The sequence below is a fragment of the Anas platyrhynchos genome, chromosome 1, assembly GCF_047663525.1.
Source record: "Anas platyrhynchos isolate ZD024472 breed Pekin duck chromosome 1, IASCAAS_PekinDuck_T2T, whole genome shotgun sequence".
Classification (NCBI taxonomy): domain Eukaryota; kingdom Metazoa; phylum Chordata; class Aves; order Anseriformes; family Anatidae; genus Anas; species Anas platyrhynchos.
Genome location: NC_092587.1, coordinates 10,609,244 through 10,634,732, shown reverse-complemented (window position 1 = coordinate 10,634,732; position 25,489 = coordinate 10,609,244). Strand labels below are relative to the sequence as shown.

General features: G+C 36.4%; 1 protein-coding gene across 10 annotated transcripts in view; it reads right to left on the bottom strand.

Annotated features, from left to right (window-relative positions):
• CACNA2D1 (calcium voltage-gated channel auxiliary subunit alpha2delta 1) overlaps positions 1-25,489 on the bottom strand; it is a 404,961-nt gene that overhangs the window by 75,446 nt on the left and 304,026 nt on the right. For all 10 annotated transcript variants that reach the window (XR_011804797.1, XM_072027298.1, XM_027459907.3 and 7 more), the window contains exons 11-12: positions 6,851-7,009; positions 2,529-2,633 (exon numbers count right to left, since the gene is read on the bottom strand). Coding sequence is in view for 9 of the 10 variants with exons in the window: in XM_072027298.1 (XP_071883399.1) it covers positions 2,529-2,633; positions 6,851-7,009 (264 nt within the window). In the remaining variant the exon portion in view is untranslated. The remainder of the gene's footprint in view (positions 1-2,528; positions 2,634-6,850; positions 7,010-25,489) is intronic.

The window sequence follows — 25,489 nt, the reverse complement described above, 5'->3', positions numbered from 1 at the left end:
AAACAAAAAAAAAAAAAAACAAAAAAACAAAAAAAAACTACACAAAATGAGGTTGTATTAATCATTACAGATAATTCTGCAAGAATGAGACATGAGACCAACCTTATGCTTCTCCTCCTACCTGAAATCAGTCCATCTGATCCCCACAAACCTCTGTCATGCCAGGAGACTTCAGACAACTGGAAGTGCATGAGGTTTGTTTAAGGTCTTTTCCTACTCACACAAATTGAGCAATCCTTCATAACACAGATTTCAGGGCACGCAATCTGTCCCACAGAACTGTAGTCCTATTTTTAAGTTGAATTCACAATTCTTAGGGTGGGAAACGCCTACTGTGCCTATATTTCAACTGAATTTACATTGCTGTCTTCAGTGAAGCCATCTGCAGTATGAGTGCAAATAAAAAGAAAATTTACCAGCCCCATTACTGATGTAATTGTGTGGTATTTCACACATTCAATGTGAGTGCCCCAGATGTCACCATAATGGTAAACTTGCCAATTTTTAAATATCAGGCATAGCATATAGTTGCAACCTGTGACAAAAAAAAAAATCTAGCTTTATAAAGCGAAAAAGGCATGCAAAAGCAAAACACAATTACAATTTTCAGTTTTGAACAGATGAAAACTAGGAATGTTCATCTTCAAAGTAATTCTATACATTTCATAATAATCCTCATATTCATTCTTTAATAGAGATGTAAAGACAAAAAACTACTCTAACTATAACTACATGCCAGCCCAAAATTTAATTTTCCAGACTCTATATTCCAGACTGATCTTTTGGTAGTTTTAAATTGCTTATTGTATCCTTTCACTTCTTAATTTGGAAGGTTGCACTAAGGGTACTGTACACAAGTGTACTAAGTCATGTCATCTGACAGGACAATATTTAACTGTCTTTCATACCAAGAAATTACAAAAGTAACTGACATGAAGAAGAAAATACATGGACAACTCTTACATCAGGAAGATAAAAACAAGTAATAGATTTGAATAAAAGTTCTTTTGTTTTTACAAGAAAAAAAATATAAGTTTACGATACAGGATACCTAAGATGGGACTATGATATATGACAATAAAGATTCATTTTTGTACACTGTACACAAAACAGAGAGAAATGTGGACCAGGCAAGAAAGATAGGAGCTGATATATTCTGAAACTGTGAAGTGCCACCAGAGTAAAACATGGATAACTTTTAAACACTTTACTTAGTGAATAGTCTCTCTACAAACAATAATATAGTTCACAGAATAGTTGATGGCCATACATCCACAAATCTCCACATCTGTTTCCTTGTTCAGGATGGATATTTCGCTGTACTTTCTTACTAAAACAGCAAATTAAAGGTAAAATAATAAGAAATAAACCACACATCTTCCCCCTCATACGTCATTTTCCTTTAGCTGATAGCACATGTAATAATATAAAGGCTATCAAGTATTTGAAGAGGAATCTCAGCATATATTTTCAGAATACAGCCATGTGTGTCACACACTGAGTTGCTACAATTTCAGCTGTTCCTTCTAATTGTCAATTTAAAAACACTTTCAGCTCCAACAGAAAGATTAACTAAGCCACACCATATCATTCTATCTCAAACACATAAAGCAGATACAAAACGATTATTCAAGGTCACTGAGTGAATCGTTGGTGGAAATGGAAATTGTCTTGCATTTCCAGTTCTCCTTTTGAAGGGATTAATTCAAATATACGAGAATTTCCGATGAAATATTTCCCGTGCTTTGGATGCACATAAGCATCCATGGCAGCTGCTAAAGTGTCTTAGGGAACTGTGATCTAACTTATAGCTACATCCACAAACACGCAATGTAGTGTTTGTTCCCAGTTATAACATGAACCTAACTCATATTTTCCTTTAGAAAGAGAATTGGAAAATAGAAAGGAACATGATTTACACTGAAATATAGTAATAAAATCACAAAACTACTTTATTTCACACACAAACACACATAGAGAGAGTCATATATTCATGTATTTGTCCATCTGTGATGTCATCAAAACATCCAGTGATTCTTGTGTCAAGGCCATAATTCTGGCTAAATTACAGAACAAGTTTCACCAACATAAAACCCAAATTTGTTCAGATTCAGATTTTAATACTGAGATCCAATTTTACCTTTGCTTGATGAATAACAAAAACCCATTTAAAATATTCAGTGAGAAGATATGAATACATATCCTATCAACTAACTACCTGCATTTTTTCTTGATAATGCAAGGAATAGAGGAATGCAAAAAAAAAATACCAATAAAACTTTAACTTTTACAGCTTATTGTATACTTCTGTTCCACTTGACAACAATAATCCACAAAGTGTAAAATATTAAATATATTTTATACTCTTTTCATAGAAATATTACAGCTTTAGAAAGCTTTAATTGTCTTGAGGTTCAACACTAAGTTTTTACAGCATATTTTATGCGCATACCAAAATGTTTTTACTTCCGTATTTAAACATTCCTCTTCATGCTATTGTATAATTAAATCTTTCATATATCACTTACTTTTTTGTCTTCGTTATATTTATGGAAAATCTCTTGTGCTCTTTCTTCACCACCATCCGTAAACAACATAATAATCTTATTGCAGTTAGCTCTAGAGACACTGTGCTGTAAAAATACAAAAAGAAGCTTACTTTTTATTTCAGAGTATAAGGAATAACAATTGTTCTATTTAATGGCTTTCTCATCAACATGTTTACTTCCATGTTTAACATGGAAGGAAAAATTTTCCAGCATTCTCAGGAGCAATGGCTTTACTTCCAAGAATTAATTCATTCAATACCTCAAAAAAAAAAAAAGCCCTTTTTTCATTCTATGATAGTAAACTCAACACGTTTCAGATCTGGCACAAAACAGAGGAACAGCACTCTGGTGGTCTTTCTTACCACCACCAACACAAGGAAAGCTCTTTGCCCCCATCATGAATTACTTAATTTTTTTTTTTTTTCTGTTGGACTCCTACTCACAAAGACTCTTCATTATTTCTTGAGAGCAAGCCTGGAATAAAGAGAATTGAGGAGAAGCCCCCTTGACTCCTAATTCAGCAGTCAAAGTAATTATTAAAGCCACTGAGAAAAACACAGTGTGCTATGCAAAGGAATAAAAATACAGTTCCAAAGTAAGAACAATGGAGAGATGAATATGAATTTTGGCTCCTTGCAAAAGGCGCCAAGGGCTCCTCCTCTGGCATTCATCTTCTCTCCTCATTGCCTGAAAACTTGCATGTAGTCTAAACAATTTTTTCATAAATTTTACAGCCAGCATTCCTTGTCCTCTGTGTTGCTGCAACTGGTTGTAGCTAGGCACGTCCTGGTACTTCTTAGCAGTTGAATGTGAGGGAGTAAAACCCTTAGAGACTGTAAAAAAAAATCAAATTCCCCTTCCACAAGTCCACATTTTGCTACATTAATTTACTATACAGTCAAGGAGAGAAATGGGTCATCTTTACACAGTACCTAATTCTCCCTTGCTTTAGTCTTCATGAACAGATGGAATAAATGACTATCTGCCTCCTTACTAGTCATGTGTGATGATCCAACTCCCCTTTGTTATTTTTCATCCTGCTCTCTGATTCTTCCCTAACAGAGAGACCTCAACTCCAGACCCAAACATCAGCCAATTAATTTCAGCATTGCAGCTCCACAGTTCTACAGTGCTCTCTGCAGATTAAGACCAAAAGCTTTATTTGATATCACTATACTCACAGATGAATAACAATGCCTCAGAAACGTTTTGTATTGGTAGTTCAGCATTCAGTGAATAACTACTTATTTAATTATTTGAAAAAATAATTCCAAAGATTTTCTTACATACAGCCACAAATAAAAAAAATCCCTTGAAATCAATACATTCTTTTCATCCTCATCAACACAATGAGGTTCATTTGGAATTAAATAATATATGACCATTTTTTACTTGTGAAATACAACCTACAAGATACTGCTTTGGGCTGAAATTTTTTCAATATTAAAAAAGTAATAAAAGTAGAGTGGATACTTCATAAATAAAGAAACTCACCTACATTGACAATGATTTAATATATGAGCCAAAATAAAATTAAAGTGAAACCAAAGAGATGACAGAGAAGGGGACCAATGTCTGCTTGTATTATACATTTTTCCTATTGATTTTTAAATGACAGCTATTATGTGTACTGTACATGTAAACTGAAACCAGTTGGGTTTACATAAATTATATTTTTTCTAATGGTTTACTTAGCAATATGCATATACAGTATCAGAAAAAAATGCAGTGTTTTTTTCTAGAACTTACAGAAGAGCTCTGTCATGGGAAAACAAAACAAAACAAAACAATTTCATTATTCAAACGATATTGGAGATCTGAAAGTGAGTAAACTCAGAGCAAATGATACTTTTCCAACACACACACACAAAATACTCCATATCCTGATGAAAGAACTTAACAGATCAGCTTCCTAAAACTGATGAAAGGGAAGGCAGAAAGGCCTTTACAACACATCTGTTAGTTTTTGTTGTTGTTATTTTTTTCCCCATTTGCACAAAGATGGAGTCACTGGCTCAGGGAGTGAATAAACATGATTTTGCAGAACTCACACAGTATTTTCATTACTGATGAGTGGTGTCCCTCAAGAGTTTGTCCAGGGACCGGTGTTTTTCAGTATCTTTATCAATGACATAAATGAGGGGATTGAGTGCACCCTCAGCAAGTCTGCAGACAATGCCAAGCTGAGTAGTGCAGTTGATACAACAGAAGGAAGGGATGCCATCCAAACGCATCTGGACAGTCTGGACAAGTGGGTTCATGTGAACCACATGGTTCAAGAAAGCCAAAGTGCTGCATCTGAGTCGGGACATTCCCAGACATGAGCACAGCCTGGGAGAAGACCTCATTGAGAGCAGCCCTGTGGAGAGAGACTTGGGGGTTCTGATGGATGAAAAACTATGAGTTCTGATGAGTGAAAAAATATGAGCATTTCTCATTATGAATTTCATACTACTTAAGAAGGAAAGTAAAGTAAGGCAAAAAAAAACTACTTGATTCAAGAAGAGATGATTAAAATATATTTTTTGACATATTATGGTATGGGGAGAAAAAAGTCCTGAACTGCTGAACCTAAAATATAATAATTTTCAAAGAAATAGCAAGTTAATATAACATTAAATAATGGAAAAATACTGCATAGAAATCATGGAATGTGGGTTATTTATATGCACATGAATTAACATGTTGAAAAAACTGAAGAGTTTATTTTCATCTAGGAATATATTGGACAACAAGTTTTTTCATGAGACAAAGATGTTATTTTGGCATAGAGAGGAAAATTGTTTGAACTGCCATTCACAAACGCTATACCAAAATTATCAAAATTTGAGCTGCTAAAAATATTCCATTTTAACAGACCTTAAAGAAGTTGGATTGCTTGAAATCATAAATAAAAATTGAAATTATCCCTAAGCATATTTTTTGTTAGTTGTTTAAGCCTGTATTGTATCAACCTACTATATCATCTTGCCACCACAGTCTAGCACTGATTCCATCAGCACTTTTACTCTCCCTGCCAAATGGATTTGCCAATATCTGGAGAGGATGACTCTATTTCTTTAACCTAGTGCAACCTTTTAATTTCCCTTGATATACACATCCACAATGTTCAGTCATAATTTACAGGATTGTAGAGATTCTGTGAGACTAATTACACCTCTGTCTCCAATGAGAGACAGAGTCCCACTCTGAAACCAATCTCCTGCTATATTTTTAAGCACTTATTTAGTCCTACAAACAGGTTCATTTTGAGGCTTCCCCTGTGTTTAGGTCTTCATCTTAGTACATCCTGTACATAAAGTACATGTGTGGTACTACACCAAATGTAATATATAATGTTAATTGAATATAAATGCTGTTAGGACCCAGATGTGTTTGGCAACAATTCTTGTCTCTTCCTGGTTCCCTCTGTATAAGATGGCAACAGAGAAAAAGAAAAAAGCCTGTTAAGCCTGGTCCGAAAAAGTCTGATTTATTTTAAAATCCTGCTGGCAGTTTTACAGACACGTCAGCAGATGGCACACAACCTTTTCCCCACCAAATCTCGTTTAATCAAAACAGTGATCTGCTGAGTAAAAACTCTTGAAAACATTGTATTTTATTTTTCTTCATTTTTTTTTCATCAAAATTTCACTAGGTTAGAAAACTTTCAATCAGTTTTAGCCCTAAGCTGTATATGCAATGACAAGAAGCTCCCTTCAGTCCAAAAACTGACAGAAAAAGTAGAGGTCTCTGCTCAGAGACATCATTGAAATAAATTAAAAAACAAACAAACAAACAAAACAGAACATATAATATTATTTATTAAAATAGGCCCTTATCTTTTATAAATTGGTATAGCTTTATTTACTCTAAGGTTAAGATCCAATACACATTTTTTAATGAATATAAAACAGATCTTTTTCTAAACAAATACACAAATTATAATTAGAATTCTCTCAAATGCCTAATATCTCCCTATTGACTGTTGCTGTCTGAGCTCTACTGACTGAGCTGTCTGCTCTCCTCTGTCCTGCTCTTGCCACTGTCAACTGTTTATGGAATACAATAAATATAAAATTGCATGTATGAATGATGTAAAAACAGTATAGCACAGTGAAAAACAATTCCATTTCCAAGCCTTAACAACCTCTCAAGCATTAGGGGAATCTGCAAGACAAACTGTTCAATAAATTTACTTGCTAAATGAAGGTATCTTATGATTACCTGTGTTACATAATGAAGGAACATGTAAAAGCTTTCTGAACATTCAAATTCTCCTAATTTACTTTAGAGCACTGAGAGAGGACTTTCATACTTACATTTAGCAGTTGTTCAAAAGCATAGCTAAAGCCTTTTTTGTAATCAGTAATTCCTTTAGCAGAGATTTTATAGACAGCTTCTTTCAGCTTCTTCTTGTTCCTCACATTAGCTTGGACAAGATGATTAAAGCAACTGACGTTCTGAGCATTATTATTAAACTGTAAAACAAACAGAAATAACATTAAAGACAGAGATGTACAATTAATTTAATTTTCTTTTCTATGTACTTAAGTGGTAAAGGTTAATGGCCCAAGAGATAAAGTCCGTGACACATGGATATTAATTACGACTATATCGAGACAGTCCAGCAATGCCTGGCTGGTGATTTCAAAATTGGGCAATAAATATAATAAAAAAGGGGATGTTGCAATCCAAAAAAAAAACCTGCTTTCCAGAACAGTGGAAAAACTCCTACAAATTTTGTTTCAGGCTCATATAATAAAATGACCACGAAACACAGAATTGGGGAAATCAGAGCAAAAATATGGGAAAATGTTTAATTTCTTAATCACTGAAAAATGTTGATTGAATTATCAGATTACTTCCATGTTGTATGTATTAATATATCACTAAACCTGCTGTTTAACAATGAAACTTGCAGGTCATAATAAATTAATATATATACCTTGTAGAAAACTAAACACATTCTTGGGAGATGGGAATTACATGAGAATATAGCTGTAAAAAGGAGGATTGAGAACACACATATTTGAGCTCTCTTACTCACAGATACATAAAAGACTACAACAAATTCTATCATTAATACAAGACTATGATATTGCTTAAAAGCATACATAGAAAAAGAATTTATGTACCAAATTTTGTCTGCACAAGGATAAATGAGTTTTTGATTTCTTAAAAATTTCTCTATTTAAATGTACATACCACATATATATATATGTAAATATATGTATCCCAGTGGAGAGAGGAATGCAGAAATACATTTAACTGTTCAGCTACCTCTGTTTCAATCTGTCTAAAGTCAAAGTTGAGACTTCTCTTAATGCTGTAGCATGTATGATTCTATCTATGTTCTTGAGTAAAAGTGCACAGTATTGCATATAATCTGTTTTGCACTCTACTTGATGAAAATCTCTTTTTAATTGCAACATAGTATTTTTTTTAAGATATTGTTGATAAATATTATCAAAAATATTGTTGTGTCTAATCTTTAAATTGCTTTTTTAAAATTTCAGTAATATATAGAGAGAAGACAATGTGACAAGGAGTAATGGGTCATCAAACTTTATGACATTACATGAAGACATCCATTGTTTAGTATAGTGTTACAACCAACAGCACTGTTGTGAGACTTAAATCTGTCATTCATGAATGGGCTCAAATCACATGCAAGTCATACATAAGGCCAAAAGAATCATCCTGCCTGGGCAGTATCAGAAATTCAGAAAGAACACCTATTAGAAAGAAATAAGCAGTGTCCCCAGAGAGGAAAACAAACAAAAATCAAATCAAAACAAAATACATCTGCCAAGTCAATTGCTTTCATAGAAAAAAAACAGGTATGAGGTTAGCATGGGAGATTTAGGGCATTTTCCACTTTTTCACATTTTTAAATAGCTGCCTAATACTGATGCTAATTAAGACCATTGTATGGTGCATGCCCTGTGCTATCACCAGAAGGTCCATCAGGGATGTACTGGTTTCCCTTACTACAAGATAAGTATTTTTCTGTACACTTACAGCACTGCAAAACAACAGAATCTGTGCCTGGTTTTGACAGATTTAGTAGCCCAAAATCATTTACGAATTCTTCATTCTGCCCAGCTTGAATTTACTTCATTGCCATTGTATTTCACAGAACCCCAGGTAGAAAATTCATCATTTCAGTGATTAATTAAGCAACACTCACTGTCCCTGAAATTAGATCTAGCTACAGCAAGGATGGGAAGTTCTTTGGGCCCAATTTCATTCCATTGCAGTTTTATGCTCATATAGCTCATATGTCACTCAAGTTCTACTACTGCAATATATACTGCAAAATATTTTTAATAATTAAGTAATAGAAGTAAATAAAGCATTTTTATCAAATTCCTGCTTTAATCAATGCTAATTCCACTACTCAGTTAGTAAGAGCAGATGTGTAACAGCGAATATGGTAGAGATTATAGTAGAGAGAACTGGCAGAGAATGACATAATCCTCAGCAGAAGGTTTAGCCTAATTTTTCCAGGTCCTTCTTGAAATTAGCCACAGAGATGCATCTGTAGTTTTCTTAGCTGTAAGTGAACAAATCCAGGCAGCATTTGCTACACTGGATTCTTAATTACAGCTCCACATGTAATTTCTTATTCTTGCAAAATGCTGAAGTGTCACATAAATTTAAAGAATTAATTTGTCTTCTTCATCTTCTAATAAAATTATTGTACCACAAAGCATTCCTGCATGTGTGTAGAAACTAATCAAGAAAACCCACTAGTCAGTTTTTGAGCATTAAGTATTTTAGAACTGATCTAGTATCTTACCATCTTCATGTTACATTTATTTTTCCATGAAGCTTATTTTTGCTCATTCCTCATGGCTTTAATACTGCCTTTTGCTGAGACTCTGATAATGTTTTGTGGTATAGATGCTGTCTTTCTGAGGAAAGGAGATGATAAAAAAAAACTGTTTTATTTCTAGCTATGCAGGGATGAGACAATCCAGGGATGAGACTATGAGACTATGAGACAATTCATAAGAATTTTAATATACCTTCCAAATTAATAAGGAAAATTTTTATTCTGTCCTAATTTTATAGCTTTGCTTCCCAGGCCATTAAAATCTGGGGGAGCAAGTCTTTCTCAAATGACTTAATGCAAAATTTTATGTCCCCTTTTTATCGATGTTCTGTTTTTGCCACAAGGGGAAAATTGTTTCTAAAAACACACAGAAGCATGAACAAGTGCTTTAACTTTGAAAAATGCAATGCTGTATTTGACCAAGCATTCTACAAAAGAGACCATTATATCAAGTAATGTGATAAAGGTTTGGCTTTTTAAATTTAATTTTCATTATATAATGACTATAAAATATAGTATCATGTATCTAAACTATTTACAGTATTGAAAGTACAAAACCGGGATGAAATAATGAAGATAAAAAATGTTTTCCAGTTTTCCCAGTGTCACTATGTGAACTAAACCTTTAAAATAAATGAACACTTGGAACTAGATGTTGTAGAACCAAATTTCCAGTTTGAATATTCCTTTAATCTATCCCATATTTCCCAGAAAAGAAGGAATTTGAGGGGCCCTCCACAGCAATTTAAATGTAATACTTGCAACTAAAATTTTCATTTGCATGATTTTAAAGCCCTTATATTTTATAAAGCTATTTTCCCAACTTTAATAAGTTACGGTTGTTCATTTTTCTACTTCCCTTCAGTACCTTGTTTTGGTGATACTTATTTACTGTGGTTAAGCAGCACGTTTTGCCTACACAGCGAAACAAGCAAATGATCGTGCAACTGTAATCAATTCACTTTGACGCAAAACACTGACGCACTCAATTGTGTTTCTTATAGAAGTTTTTTACAGAAGTAACCAATAAATCACCCTGTGATTATTAGGTACATTGGCCATGTGGGAATGAAAACATATTTGTGCTGTGGAAGTATTTCGGCATGCCTTGACCTGCTTTTGTAACTATGATGGGGGAAAAGCAAAGCAAAGAAAGGAGGAGAGGAGAGGAGAGGAGAGGAGAGGAGAGGAGAGGAGAGGAGAGGAGAGGAGAGGAGAGGAGAGGAGAGGAGAGGAGAGGAGAGGAGAGGAGAGGAGAGGAGAGGAGAGGAGAGGAGAGGAGAGGAGAGGAGAGGAGAGGAGAGGAGAGGAGAGGAGAGGAGAGGAGAGGAGAGGAGAGGAGAGGAGAGGAGAGGAGAGGAGAGGAGAGGAGAGGAGAGGAGAGGAGAGGAGAGGAGAGGAGAGGAGAGGAGAGGAGAGGAGAGGAGAGGAGAGGAGAGGAGAGGAGAGGAGAGGAGAGGAGAAAGACCAAGGTCTGAAAATGAATTCTAATTTTGAGATAGTATTACAGTACAAATCTTGTACTTGTAAGGTAGAATAAAAATGCTGTCTGGTAGGTAGCTTTGCTCACCAAAAGCCGATTTCATCTGAAAAAGATCAGTGAAGACATTCTTCTTCATCAGTGACATTTGATGCAAATTATTTAATGAGCTAATTTCAAATATAACCGTAAATTAAGTATCATGGTCATACCTTGTCTTGGGCTATAGAAAATAGAGGTTAAGACGTTCCATTGAAGATTTAGTGAGAAGTGAATTTTTTTTTCCCTGAAATGCCACTAACATTAAATTCCACCTCTGAATCATTTTCTAGCAGTCCTGCAAGATGTATCAAGATAACTCTTTCCATGAAGGTCAGATATCTAGCATATGGATTTGTAATTATGGATACAAAACCAACATTTTAAAAACTGACAAGAATTCTGACTCAAACTGTTTTAACAGTTAACAAGTAAACTGTACTGTACTTACACATGATGTAAACTGAGCAAAGAAAAAGGGTCAAGGCCAACAAAGTTTTATCTACGGACAGTCAAATGTTAATGTAAAATGAAGGAGAGGAATAGATCATTTGTAGAATGGAAAATTAGATCAACCAAAGTCTGTAAATGGTTTAATTTAATTAAGAAAATATATGAGTCATCTGCTTTGAAATAAAACACTTAACATTTATGTTATTGTCAGTCAACATAGTAGATGAGAGTTTTTGATGGAAAAATAATCCTCCAAAATGAACATTTACCTTCTTACTAGCTAGGAGGTGAAGGCAAGAGTCTGAAGTGTGTCTTATTAAAATGTCCAAAAGAAGGAAACAAAACTTAGGGCTACATTGAATTAATTTAAAATCAAAAAAAAAATACTGAAGTAACTGAAATACTTCTAGTGTAAAAAGCTTTCAGACTGCCCTTAAAATTGGCTTGTCATTCCCACTAAACAATGCTAAAATTATTTTGCTCTTTAACCAGTTGACCATGTGACAAACACTAGGAGTATTCATAACTTTCAATTATCTAAACTGAGACAGTTTTCACTAGTTTTAGTAACAAACATCTGCAATATAGTGGCAACAATGGCATTAAGTGCTAGGTGCTGCACCTGAGTGGGGGCAATCCCAGACAGGAGCACAGAACTGGGAGAAGAACTCACTGAGAGCAGCCCTGTGGAGAAGGACTTGGGGCTTCTGGCAGGTGAAAAGCTTGACATGAGCCAGCAGAGTGTATTTGCAGGCCCAGAAGGCCAACTGCATCCTGGGCTACAACAACAGAGGGCCAGCAGGTGATTGTCCCCCTCTGCTCTCCCCTTGTGAGACCCCAATGGAGCCCTGCATCCAGGTCTGGAGCCCCAGCACAAGAAGGATGTGGGGCTATTAGAGCAGGTGCAGGGGGCCATGAAGATGCTTAGAGGACTGGAGCACTTCTCCTGTGAAGAAACGCTGAGAGAGCTGGGGCTGTTCAGCCTGGAGAAGAGAAGACTCTGGGGAGACCTCTTTCAGCCTTTTAGTACTTCAAGGGGGCTTATATAAAAAAAAAAAAAAAAAAAAAAAAAAAAAAGGAGAGCAACTTTTTACTCAGGCAGATGATAGGACAAGGGTTGTAAATGTAAAAGTTTTAGATTAGATGTTAGGAGGAAATACTTTACTCAGGGGTTGGTGAGGCACTGGCAGAGTTGCCCAGAGAAGCCGTGGATGCCCTATCCCTGGAGGTGTTCAAGGCCAGGTAGGATCGGGCTTTGGGCAACCTGGACTAATGGGAGGTGTCCCTACCCATGGCAATGGGAGTGGGAACTAGATGATCTTTAAAGTCCCTTCCAACCCCAGCCATTCCGTGATTCTATGATTTCAAGATTAATAATTTTTCACATGTTAAGATAGCAAAAGTTATCTTTGGTTTAATAAGCCTTTGACAATTAGTGGTTGCAAACCATTCAATTGTTAAAATCTAAAGACTCCCATACAGCATGTAACCACTTGTGACAGCTTCTACTTTTTGACTACTTAAAAAGCTTATTCCTGTATCTGATCTAAACTATGTAGGCGTGTAACAAAACACTTGGAAACTATGGAAAACAGGATAACCTTATTTTTTTTAATTTTCGATTATCAGTATTGTGCAATTGGTCAATAATTATATCACACAGTATAGGATCTAGCTGTATTTTTCAATGGGTTATTTCTCCCTATCCAAGTTATTCATATCCTTTTGTGTGGATATCCTGTTGTGTCTGCCTTTGATTTATGATATATTTCCTATTCCTCCCACCCTAAGTGCTCTGTGGATATAACGACAGGTCAAAAAATGAATAACAACATGAGATTCTGCAGACAGGTGTTTTCATTAAGAGGACAGAATAAGACTATAGAAGGAAAAAAAAAATCATGGGAAAAGGCTCCAAAAAGAAGAGAAAACAGGATTAGTATTCAGAAATGGCATATAAATAGCCTGAAAAACATTTGAGATTAGTAGAAAGATCAAAGCTATCAAGCAGTCTGGAAGGAAACAGCAAATAAAAGAGAGGAGAAAAAAAAAATGTGTGTAATTCTGTATTTTTTTTTCCTAAAACTGAATTCAGTTGAATATATTTAATTCTGAAAAGACATAAACTATCTTGTCTGTTGGGATTTTTTTTTTTTTTTGATAAATCTGCCTTTTGCAGATACCAGCTGACCTCTCCCCAGTTGCCAAGCTTTATCAAGAAACACATAGCATGTAACTCCCAGGGACTTCCACACTTTAGATCACATATATTTTCAAACACTACTGAATATCCTGGACTCCTTGTGAAATACGAGTTCTCATTTCATTGGTGAGAAAAGTGAAGCAACAGGGAAGAAAACAAACAAATCCAAAGCAAAGATAGGGCTAGAAGCTTTAATCTCAATTTCCCACTATTAGGATATGTTATCGCCTTTTCCCTTTCCTTTGTACAACCAACTCCTAGTACTCAGATTTGCCCTTTAACTTGATATTTCTCATTTTACCATACGCCATTTAAACCACAAGAGCAAATAAGGCACAAATTCTTAAAGCATGAATTCTCAACAAATAAATGCCTTCAGAATGCACACATAACTAACTCAATTGATTCTGAATCCTACAGCAATGGAAGAGCAAAATCTCTGATTTCACAATGTATAAATTGATGAACATTTCTAATTCTCTTCTACACTTCCCTCTCCATATATTTCTCTATATATCCATTTCCTGAGAGGTATAAGGCATTTAAATCTGCATTCCAATGTCAATCATTCTTTTGGCAAGTGTAGGCAGTTATTCAAATACAAATAAAATATTTAATTGATTCTCCTTCTTTAATAAGAAGGAATTCCAAAGTATTCTCTTAGGTGCACTGTGCTAGAATTAACATTATATGCAATATTAGCAAAACAAGCAATCATTAAAAACAGCAGCACTAAGAAGAAATTCTACAGAGTTAAATAATAATATTTTGTGGCATTCATTTTGGTCAGGAAGTACTTATTACTGTTTCTGATGGTCAAGATATTTTCCTTTCCTAATGTATTTGATGTCTTCATACATATGTGTATATAAAAAATATATTTGTGTGCAAGTATGTGCTTTATTGTTTCTATGAAGGTATCAAGAAATCAAATTTCATCTGCCAATATTTATCAGATACAATCTGGACAAAACACTAATCATGGAGGAACACTACAATCCTCAGCAATGACAGCAATCATTTATATGAATGCAAACTGTCAGAAAAAAAAAAGAAATTGGAGAAAGCAGTGCCAGTGCTGAAAATCAGTTTGAAAAACACAGAATCAGATTTTGTAAATAATCTCATTCCTGGAAAACGGAGTAATACAAACAAGTCAGAACCAATAAATTAACAAAACTTTTTAAAACATTTTGTTCATGTTTCAGTCACTAGGTGGCACTATAACAATAACAAAGAAAAGGGGAGTTGGTCTTGGAAATATTATCTTGTGGTAGTGCCTTCTCTGCATGGCATAAATTTCTCATTGTAATTACAATAGTTACATGCCCTTGTGTGAAAAATGAGTACGAACGGAATATTAAAAAAAAAAAAAATCAGAAAATATCAGAAAAAAAATCTGAACACAAGTGGTCACATCTCTAGGAGGATGGACTTTTTTTTTTTTTTTCCCATACAAAGAGTCCATATTGCCCCAAACAAGCATCTCTATTTCCACTATTTCCAGCATGTTTACTAACCAGGTTTGCAATACTTAGAATAAAGAGATGTAAAAGTTCACATTTCTCAAGCAAGCTCCTTTCTTCATGTTCTAACACTGTAGAAGTGATAACATTCTTATTGAAAAATAATATGAAATCTAAGTTAAAAATCAGATTACCTCAATCATCCATACCTGCTAAATCCTAAAAAATATTCTTCACTAATCCCATTTAGCTTACTAACATCTAATGATTTAACATAAGATTTAATCAGAATGTTCTGGTGACATTTCTAAACTAAAAAATAAAAAAGGCAAATAAACAAAAAAAAAAAAAAAAAAAAAAAAAAAAAAAAAAAAAACAGAAAAACTCCACCTCATGAGATAAAACCACATTTAACTGTATGTAAATTACATATTTTTCAACATCTAGAAATGCTTCATTTATAGAAAATTAGGCAATTGGACAAAGCAGTAATTCCTATATTTACACTTGCTACAGTTACAAAACTTATACTTGTAAAACACCAAGATCACGATACCTGAATAAATCAGAAATACCACTCTGGGAATACTGAAAATTGAGAAAAATATAGTGAGCTTGCTGAAGGCCTAATCAGATACTACTGCTGCTGATTTTCAATCTGCTGAGGTTTGTTGCTATGCTACTTCTACCTCATGGCTAAATCAGCTTGGTGACCCAGTTGTATCTATACATATTAAATGAGCAATAGTGAAATAGATCTGATTTTATCAGGCTTTCCTCTTGTAACTAAATCCAGCTTTGCTGCTTTCTTTTCCTTTTATTGCCTGGTGCTGTAGGCTTGGTAATAGGATTTTAGGGTTAATCCCAAGAATAACTGAATCTTGAATAAGGCCAGTTACAAACTGTATTTCAGCTACGTGATGATACAAATATCTAGCAGAATCTTTTTAGAGAACAGTAAGAAAGCAATTTGCAAACTTTTATTGCCATGTAGGTCTCAGTGCACAGAAAACTTGAGGCATCTCAAGCAATTACATTTTGTAATTTACATGGCAAAAAAATAATATGTGGTGTTAAAATTCAACATTCGTATGTTGCTATAGAATAACTGTTATCTCCTAGCCTATGAATTGCATATAGATAGTATTCAGATATACAGTACAACCCTATATATACATTGTAAAGACAATGTAAAACTGTATTCTAGTACTCAGTAAGAGCACTTGTGCATCTCTGAAATTATATTGCAAGTATAGCATGAAATAAAATTAAGATTATATGACAATTTACTTGATTGGTGTTTCTTGATACTTGAAATGCATCCCCCTTCTTTTAGCTGTAAACTTATCTATCTGTACATATACATGTACATGTGTATCTATACACATAGCTTCTGAAAGGATTCTTGAAAGATCAGTGGTAGCAGCAACATTCAACAACAATCTGTTAGGTCATGAAATACATGCTGACAAATTATTGTAGCATAGTATGAGACAAACATTTGGGAAAGGATCAAATACTGGACCAGAATCTGCTCTCAGTTATCTTAGTTATCGTTTCTAATTAGTGGGATTATCTGCACATAAATCAATGCAAGTCTCCCATTGAGTGCAGCAGGAATCATGTTCAGACCATAAAGTGAGATTCCACGCTGAGAATCTCATGGTTCAACAAAGAATGTCAGGTTTGGCCATAGGTCTTTCAGCACGATGAATTCATTTATGGTCATTTCATGATGCTGTGGCTAAGTTAGCATGCTCTCTTGGACAATTAACATCACATGTCTGAATTCTTCTGGAAATTTAAGCACCTGCTACAGAAATCTCACTGTTCTCAACTACTGCAGTGCTGTAACATGCATTGTATACCACATATGGATGCTCCCTACATGTACTGTACACGAGACCTGTAGCAGGAGACTTTCTAGAAAGTGATTTTGGAGTGTTTTTTTTTTTTTTTTTTTTTTAATTATTATTTACTGAGGAAATCTTCATTTGGTCAAATTTGTGCTGTTTAGAATATTAAACACCCTTGGCCAATATGATGAGATAAAGGTTTTAACGTTAAACCATTATCTATAAATTCACTGGCTGCATGAGGTTCCTGCTCTGGGCATCGAAAGCAAGATGAATATTTTGTCAATGCACCAAATGAGAAGGCAGATGTACACATCAGTGCCAGGCCACATAGCTGGGGGAGGGCAGGGGGCTACAATGTCACCTTCCCAGGGCTTTACCTAAACTCGCCTGTCACTCTTACAGGGAAATGCTGCGCCTGGCTGCCCCTGGTGCTTGGGCTTTGCAAGCAGCAAGGAGGCTGTGGCAGCATACTGCTGACAGGCGAGATGCTGCTGCTACAGCAGAGAAGCAGCATGGAAGTGTGTGAGTCTTTAAAGTGTGAGACCTGCCAAGTCTGTGAGTATTTCATTCATGTTCTGCCGGAGTTCCTTTAGATCCACACCCATCTAGCATCTTGCTAACATGACTTCAACTTTTTACCTCCTAAACAAAGGACATTTATAGGAAATACTTTTTTTAAAAAAGGGCAACAGAGAACACATAGCCCCCACCTTCTCCCAAACCTTATGGACAGCCTGCATTATCCTCTTGCTTCGTCAACATTGTGAGTCATCTCTCCCCAGCAGAATGACTAAAGCCAGCACAGCCTGGCCTCTTCAGAACTGAAAAGGAAAGCGTTTGTTGTGAGGGAGCACCCAGCACAGATTTTTAGTTATATTGTCACAGCTCCCCCTAATCGCTGTCTCCTGGTTGAAAAGACAACTCAGAAATGCACTTCTCATCCAGTATCTGAAATGCCACAGTCTTTAGTGAGTCCTGTACTTTACTAAAAATTAAGAAACTGAAACAAGCCAACAGATTTATTAACCAGTGCAACCATGAGCTATCAACTCATTATATATTACTAATATACTCATTTTATATACTACTAAACTAATAGAGAGTTAGGATTTATCCTGGAAATTGAAGAAGTGTGTGTCATGTTCTGTTGGAAGCCTGACTTTCTAACATTTGACAACTACAAGAGGAGACACTAAAAATCTGTATTGATGCCCAAAGCAATCCCTCAAAGTGGGAATGGAGGCGACTTTTTAGTCATCTAGAATTGTAAGCTACACTGTACTGTAATAAATGTACAGTTTCCAGCAACATCCCTGCTCCTGACAACCTAAATTAGAATTTCAGCTTCTAATTTCCATCTCCTTTGGGTCTTTTTCCACTCAAGTACGTTATTCCTTAGAATTAACGCATTATGACAAATCTAAAGTGAAATAGATCTTAAGATTTACCCTATTCCTTTTCAAAACCATTCACTTTTTTTTTTTTGACATTTTTCTTCTGCAGCAAATTAAAGTTACAGTTAATAATACAACAGTAAAAATTTTGATGTTAAAAAAGCAAACACTAATATAAAAGAAGGAAAAAAAAATGTTATAATTAAGATCCTAATCTCCTCCTTAAATATTTTTCTGTTGTTTTTTTTTTTTTTACATCTACTGACTCCATTTTGTATTCTCAGCTCAGCAGAGGTAGTCTGCTCAGCTCGTTTCATCTATCTTTGCATTAGAAGTGTAGTCCAAGGCAGCGGCCAGGCTCCCTTCAGGCAGTGGGGACAGACAAGCACCTTCTGGCTATAATCTGTCCTCAACGTGCTCAAGATAGTCAGGATGAGCTGTCTTCTGGCACTGATTTTCATTTCCCTCCATTAACTGTAACTATAATTATAGTTATAACTAGAATTAACCCAATAACTTACAATACAGTAACCTTGCTTTCACTCTGAGGCAGGTTGCAGCCTAGGAGTGTGGGACCCATTATGGGAAACATTTGAGGATTGCACAGGATTTACTACAAGATCTTTTAGGAGAAGGATCCAAGCACAGAAAAGGGATGAATTTAGGTGACTTGGGGATGAAAGAGGAAAAATAGAGGGGTAAGGGGAAAGAGGGCTGGTCAGCTTGCTTGTCTGGCCATGCCCTGCATCTCATCAGCATAGCCTGTCCTACCTTCTCAAACTTCATTTCTACCTCTTTACCTTTATGGGGGCTCTACTCTGTGTGTGTGTCTGCATACATGGGGGTGGAAGTGCACCAACCAGCAACCTCCAACCCCGGGTTGGAAGGCCTGGGCATCTGTGCTGCAGCAGCTGGAGAGACTGGAGTGGGCGGACTTTAGAGTTGGATAGATGCAGCTAAACTGTTACGTAAACAGGGAAAAAACAAAAGTGCTTAGTAAATATTATTCTATTTAGAAAGATAAAAGCTAATGTATTCATATCACACAAGGATGATGAAGTACCTTCCAGTCCATTAGTAACTAAGGTGGATGATAAACAACTATTTGGGATAAACATTTAAGTCAGCAAGACAAAATGGAGGGAAAAAAATCACCACCATCAACAACAAATGATGTATTCTTGATTTAAATCCAAAAGAGACAGTGAGATACCCTAGTCTGACCTCCTGCACACTCTCTCACCACCCACATATCACCAGCCTTTAGAATTCCCTTGTTTACTCCTGTAATAGACCATAACAATTATGTTTAGTGCTAGACGTTTGCTTAAAGTGCATCTTCCAGGAAAGAATTAAATATTGATATGAGGAGGACAAGAATCTTCCCTGGCAATTTGTTGAGGCATATTAACTATTTATGTGCTATTCAAATTTATTGGGCTTCAACTAGAGATTCTTGCAGTGCCTTTATGTGACAGTTTTTAAAAGTCTGTGGATGCAAGAGCTTTCCCCAATGACAGCACTTCTTAGCTGTTATCAAATCAGTTCTCAGCCTATTTATTTATGAACTTCAAAATTACCCCTAGAAAATTCAAATTCTTTGAGCCCAAAAATACTTTGAAAAGCTGGTCTGAAGTCCACTCAGATGACTCACTCAGGACTCTGAGATGTCTTCAAGAATCACTTTATCTCCTGAGAGAAGGCACCTACAAACTTTTGTTTAGTAAAGTCTGAGCCAAACTCTTTTGTGTTAAATTATTGACACTATCCATATTTATATAACATTATTCAACCAGGACAAAAGAAACATAAATTCAAAATCTCAGTTCAAATAGTCATTTTCTACCTCTTGGGAGAGAAACAGAACCATAAGTCTATACACTGTTTAGATGAAAAGTAGTCTCAACCCATGTCACTGAAGCTATATAAGCATTTATAGTTCATATCAGATGAAGACTGCCGTATATTTGATTTGTAGAAGTCCTTCCTTTTTTTCATTTCTTGATACAAACTGTTTAACTTGCTTTCCTGAGGATCAGGGTCCTACTGAAGTCATACAATCATAGCATCATTTAGGTTGGAATGATCATTAAGTTCAACCAAATCAATTAACCTCATTTTAAATGAGCCAAATAATACCTCATCTTACCCTGATCTTCCTCATAACTCCGTCCCCAGTTGAAATACTTAAACATAGCATCATCGACTCCTTTCTTGACCTTCTTTTTTGAGGGGAATCAAAATGAAACTCTAATTATGTGGACAGACAAAAATTTTATGAGGTCTTTTATATAATTGCATTTCTTGCTTTTATTCCTACTCTCATTAACCCATTTATAAAGACAATTCTTTCTAACTTATTAACAATTGCTGGATTTCCATAGTTCCCAAATTTTCTCCAGATTCCCCAAAATTGCCCACAATTTTTTGGTTTCTCCAAATTGCCCACATTGTTATTTGCAAAACACTCATCATCATGACATTTGCTAAACAGGTCCTCCAGACATATTTCCCATACATCCAATTTCACAGATACATAGGCAAGCTCTTCCTGTAATTATTAGTAATGCAGAATTTAAATAATATTTTAATCATAACTTGTTCAAGCTTCGCTTCAGCCCAGCGTCAACAATGCGTTGATTGACTGATGCATCAAAATCAATAATACTTTTTGAAAAGATGTAAAACAATTCATTTGCTCTCTTACTAGGGAAAGTTCAAGATAACAATTTTCCATTAAAGAATGCCAATGATTTTCCATTAAGAAATGCTGCTGTGAAAATGTGTTTCTCTGTAGCTATCATTGTTCTCCCTTGCCTTGAAAGTGAGCCATTAAATTTAAGAAAAACTGCAAGGTCACAATAGAATAGGATGGATCATGGTTAAGAGAATCATGAGTAAAGCTCAACACTCAGCTTTAAACATGGCTTTATCTTGTTTTTCACTGAAAAAAAATGGAATAATATATATTTGTTTACTGTTCACACAGCTATGACTCAGAGGAGACTGTATACTTGACTGGAGCTACGGTGATTGATTACCTGAAGTGCTTCAGGATTAAATCAGTAGGAAAGATGCTTATGCAGAGCTACAGTGGGAGCTTGCTTATATTTTTTAGTTTGCCAAATAATGAAAAAGATGGCAGGCATTTTTAGATTTTCTCCTTATTATTGTCCATTATGGAGAAGGGGAAAATAAGGACTGGAGAAATTAGCAAGCTTGCTGGCAAGCATCTTAACACAGGAGTCCTTTTCTACTCTTCCTTCTAGATCCAACCATGCAACTACTTCAGTGCTAATATTTCACACTAGTATCATTATCATGCTTTATTTTTTCATCTTCAAAGACCAATGTTATTTAGAAAAACTAACTGCTATTAACTCATCTGGGTCAAAAATCCAAAACATAAGAAGAAAATAAGTGTTAATCTATTGAGTATGTAACTTAATTTAAGGTTCACTAGAGACACTTTAAATGGATGTAAAGTAATAAAGAAAACTGACTGAATTTAATTTTAAAGAGCTTTCTAAAATATTTTTACCAATTAAACAGAAGGGTACACTCAAACAAATGAACATGGCTGAACACGAGGTTGAACATGCTGGGTCCTGCACTTTGGTCACAACAACCCCGTGTAGCACTACAGGCTTGGGGCAGAGTGGCTTGAAAGCTGTGCAGAGGAAAAGGATCTGGGGGTGCTGATTGATGCTCACCTGAATATGAGCCAGCAGTGTGCCCAGGTGGCCAAGAAGGCCAATGGCATTCTGGTTTGTATCAGGAACAGTGTAGCCAGCAGGACTAGGGAGGTGATAGTCCCCCTGTACTGGCATACCTTGCCCTGATGAGGATGCACCTCAAGTTCTGTGTTCAGTTTTGGGCCCCTCACTACATGAAGCACATGTAGGCCCTGGATCATGTCTAGAAAAGAGCTACAAAGCTGGCGAAGAGCCTGGAGAACAAGTCCTGTGAGGGCACTGGGACTGTTTAGTCTGGAGAAGAGGAGGCTCATGGGAGACCTTACTAGTCTCTACAACTACCTGAAAAGAAGCTGTGGGGAGCTGGGGGTTGGCCTCTTCTCACAGATAACTACTGATAGGACAAGAGGGAATGGCCTCAAGTTGCGTCAGGCGAGGTTCAGGTTGGAAATGAGGAGACATTTCTTCTCAGAAACAGCAGTCAGGCACTGGAACGGATTGCCCAGGGAGGTGGTGGAGTCACCATCACTGAGGGTGTTCAAGGAAAGGTTGGACGTGGTGCTTAGGGACATGGTTTAGTGGGTGACATTGGTGCCCCCACCAATTGTTGGACTAGATGGTCTTGGAGGTCTTTTACAACCTTAATGATTCTATGATTCTAAATTTAACAAAGAATGCATAAGCATAACATCATTGGAAAATCTAGTATCCTCCTTCCTTCAATAAGATTTCAGGCTATGATCTCCACCCATGTCATGTTTACATAGTTTTTAAATGACCTTAAAGAAAGTATTTCCTAGAAGGAAAAAAATTTACCCTGTATCTAAGAGAATACAGATGCAATTTGAAAGGCAGAGCACATGAAGGAACATGCAACAGAAAGAAAAGGGAGCCCTTTGATAAACTGAAAAGCTATTTACTGAAAATTTTCTTATTAGTTTTATAATATTGTAATAGATATTTTAATTAGCAAGGCATAAAGCTGCATCAGTTTGGGAGTAAGGTGAGCAAAGTAAAAAGGTGAGCAACCAGTGAGTTGAGAGAATTACACAAAAAGCTGCTATTAAAAATCAGTGGGAAAAGGTGTATATTCCATAGACTGCTTTGATGATCCCCAACAATAATCTTATAAGGTTTGCGTGTTTTTTTCACTGAAATAATATAATCCAGAATCTCCTTTCCTCTGATTTTAGTCCCTGTGCAAAACTGCACAAGAGCAGGAGATGAGCTTTCAATTTTCCTACAGCATGATACTCTTATCCCTAGCATGCTCATAATACTTAATTTCTAGCTCCTAACCAGTACATATTAGTTTGGATTTTTACAAAGGCTAAATGATTCTAAATAGTCCTATGGCTCCTGACCTTTAACATGTCTGTTGCTATAAGTTGTGTTTTTCTTTGTGTGGTTTTCCCCACCTCTACAGACTTGAAGTTGCAATACATTTCTCCTGCAAACTGCAGCCTACCCACAATCATAAACAAATTACACTCTCTGTGTCAACATTTGAAACCAAGTCACTAAATCATAGCGTGCTGGGATAGAATTACTGCCCCTATCATCTACCACTTACTGCTATCAAAGCATATAACCGGATTAGTGGGAAAACAGCTGTATTACTCATACATTTAAGCTCTTTCTAACAGCAGGTTTTCTTTCTGCAACAAAGCACAGCACTTCAGATAAGAAAAATTCAAATCCCAGAGGAAATCATGACATATTAACCCCTGGCAGTCTTTACATGACTTAACAGTTCATTCAGCCCTTTTTCTCTGGAAATAAATGCAAGAACTATATTAAATCAGTAGAACTAATGTATTTTAGCACATCCACTTTTAAGCTTTTTGTTTCCCGGGATTTCTCCATATACCAGGCATGGTTGATTAAATCATCCTGTCACTTTCTAGAAGTGATTGGCATAAGCTTAAATCCATGTCTCAGTTGTGGGCATGAATCATCACACATATGGGTTTTGTGGGACAACATCTTGGCAGAGGTTAGCAGTAAAACAGCTCTTCAGTTAACTCAAAACCTCATTACAAACACTCTATGGTTATTAAATCTAACAAACCATAAAACAACTGTTGATTTCTTGGCCAAAAGATCCAGAAGGGAAAGAAAAAATTGCAGATATTTTCAGTATTCATATATCAATTCACTAATATTGTGTTAACTATAAATTATAATCTTTTGGGGGGTCTTTTAATTAGACAATGATAGAATCATAGAATCATAGAGTATCCTGAGTTGGAAGGGACCCTTAAGGATCATCAAGTCCAACTCTTGACACTGCACAGGTCTACCCAAAAGTTCAGACCATGTGACTAAGCGCACAGTCCAATCTCTTCTTAAATTCAGTCAGGCTCGGTGCAGTGACCACTTCCCTGGGGAGCCTGTTCCAGTGTGCAACCACTCTCTCTGTGAAGAACCCCCTCCTGATGTCAAGCCTAAACTTCCCCTGCCTCAGCTTAACCCCGTTCCCGCGGGTCCTGTCACTGGTGTTAATGGAGAAAAGGTCTCCTGCCTCTCGACACCCCCTTACGACGAAGTTGTAGACTGCGATGAGGTCTCCCCTCAGCCTCCTCTTCTCCAGGCTGAACAGGCCCAGTGCCCTCAGCCGTTCCTCGTACGTCTTCCCCTCCAGGCCTTTCACCATCTTCGTAGCCCTCCTCTGGACACTCTCCAACAGTTTCATGTCCTTTTTATACTGTGGTGCCCAGAACTGCACACAGTACTCGAGGTGGGGCCGCAAAAGCGCAGAGTAGAGCGGGACAATCACCTCCCTCGACCTACTAGCGATGCCGTGCTTGATGCACCCCAGGACACGGTTGGCCCTCCTGGCTGCCAGGGCACACTGCTGGCTCATATTCAACTTGTTGTCTACCACGACCCCCAGATCCCTCTCTTCTAGGCTGCTCTCCAGCGTCTCATCGCCCAGTCTGTACGTGCAGCCAGGGTTTCCCCGTCCCAGGTGCAGGACCCGGCACTTGCTCTTATTGAACTTCATGCGGTTGGCGATCGCCCAGCTCTCCAACCTATCCAGATCCCTCTGCAAGGCCTTTCCACCCTCATTCGAGTCCACAACTCCTCCAAGTTTGGTGTCATCGGCAAACTTGCTCAAATGATGCCATTCTAATACCAGGATGCTTCAAGAGAAACCATCCTTAAGCAATAGCATGAAACATAATGAACAAATTACATTTCCTTCACCTAGATCAAAACACTTTAGTTGATCTTTTGGGATTATGAAGGAACCAATGGGGATAGATTTATTTTAGATATGTCTTATCTATTATGGAATACAATAATGTATAGAATTCCAGTGTAGAATAATTATGTCTTTTTCTCTAACATACTCAGGGTACTCAGGAAAATGTTGCAGTCCCCATCTCTGGTGGTATTTAAAATACACGTGGCTGTGACACTAAGTGACATGGTTTAGTCATGGGACTTAGGATGTCAGGTTGATGGTTGGACTTGTTGATCTTAAAGGTCTTTCCCAACACAGATGATTTTGTGATTCTGTTGTTA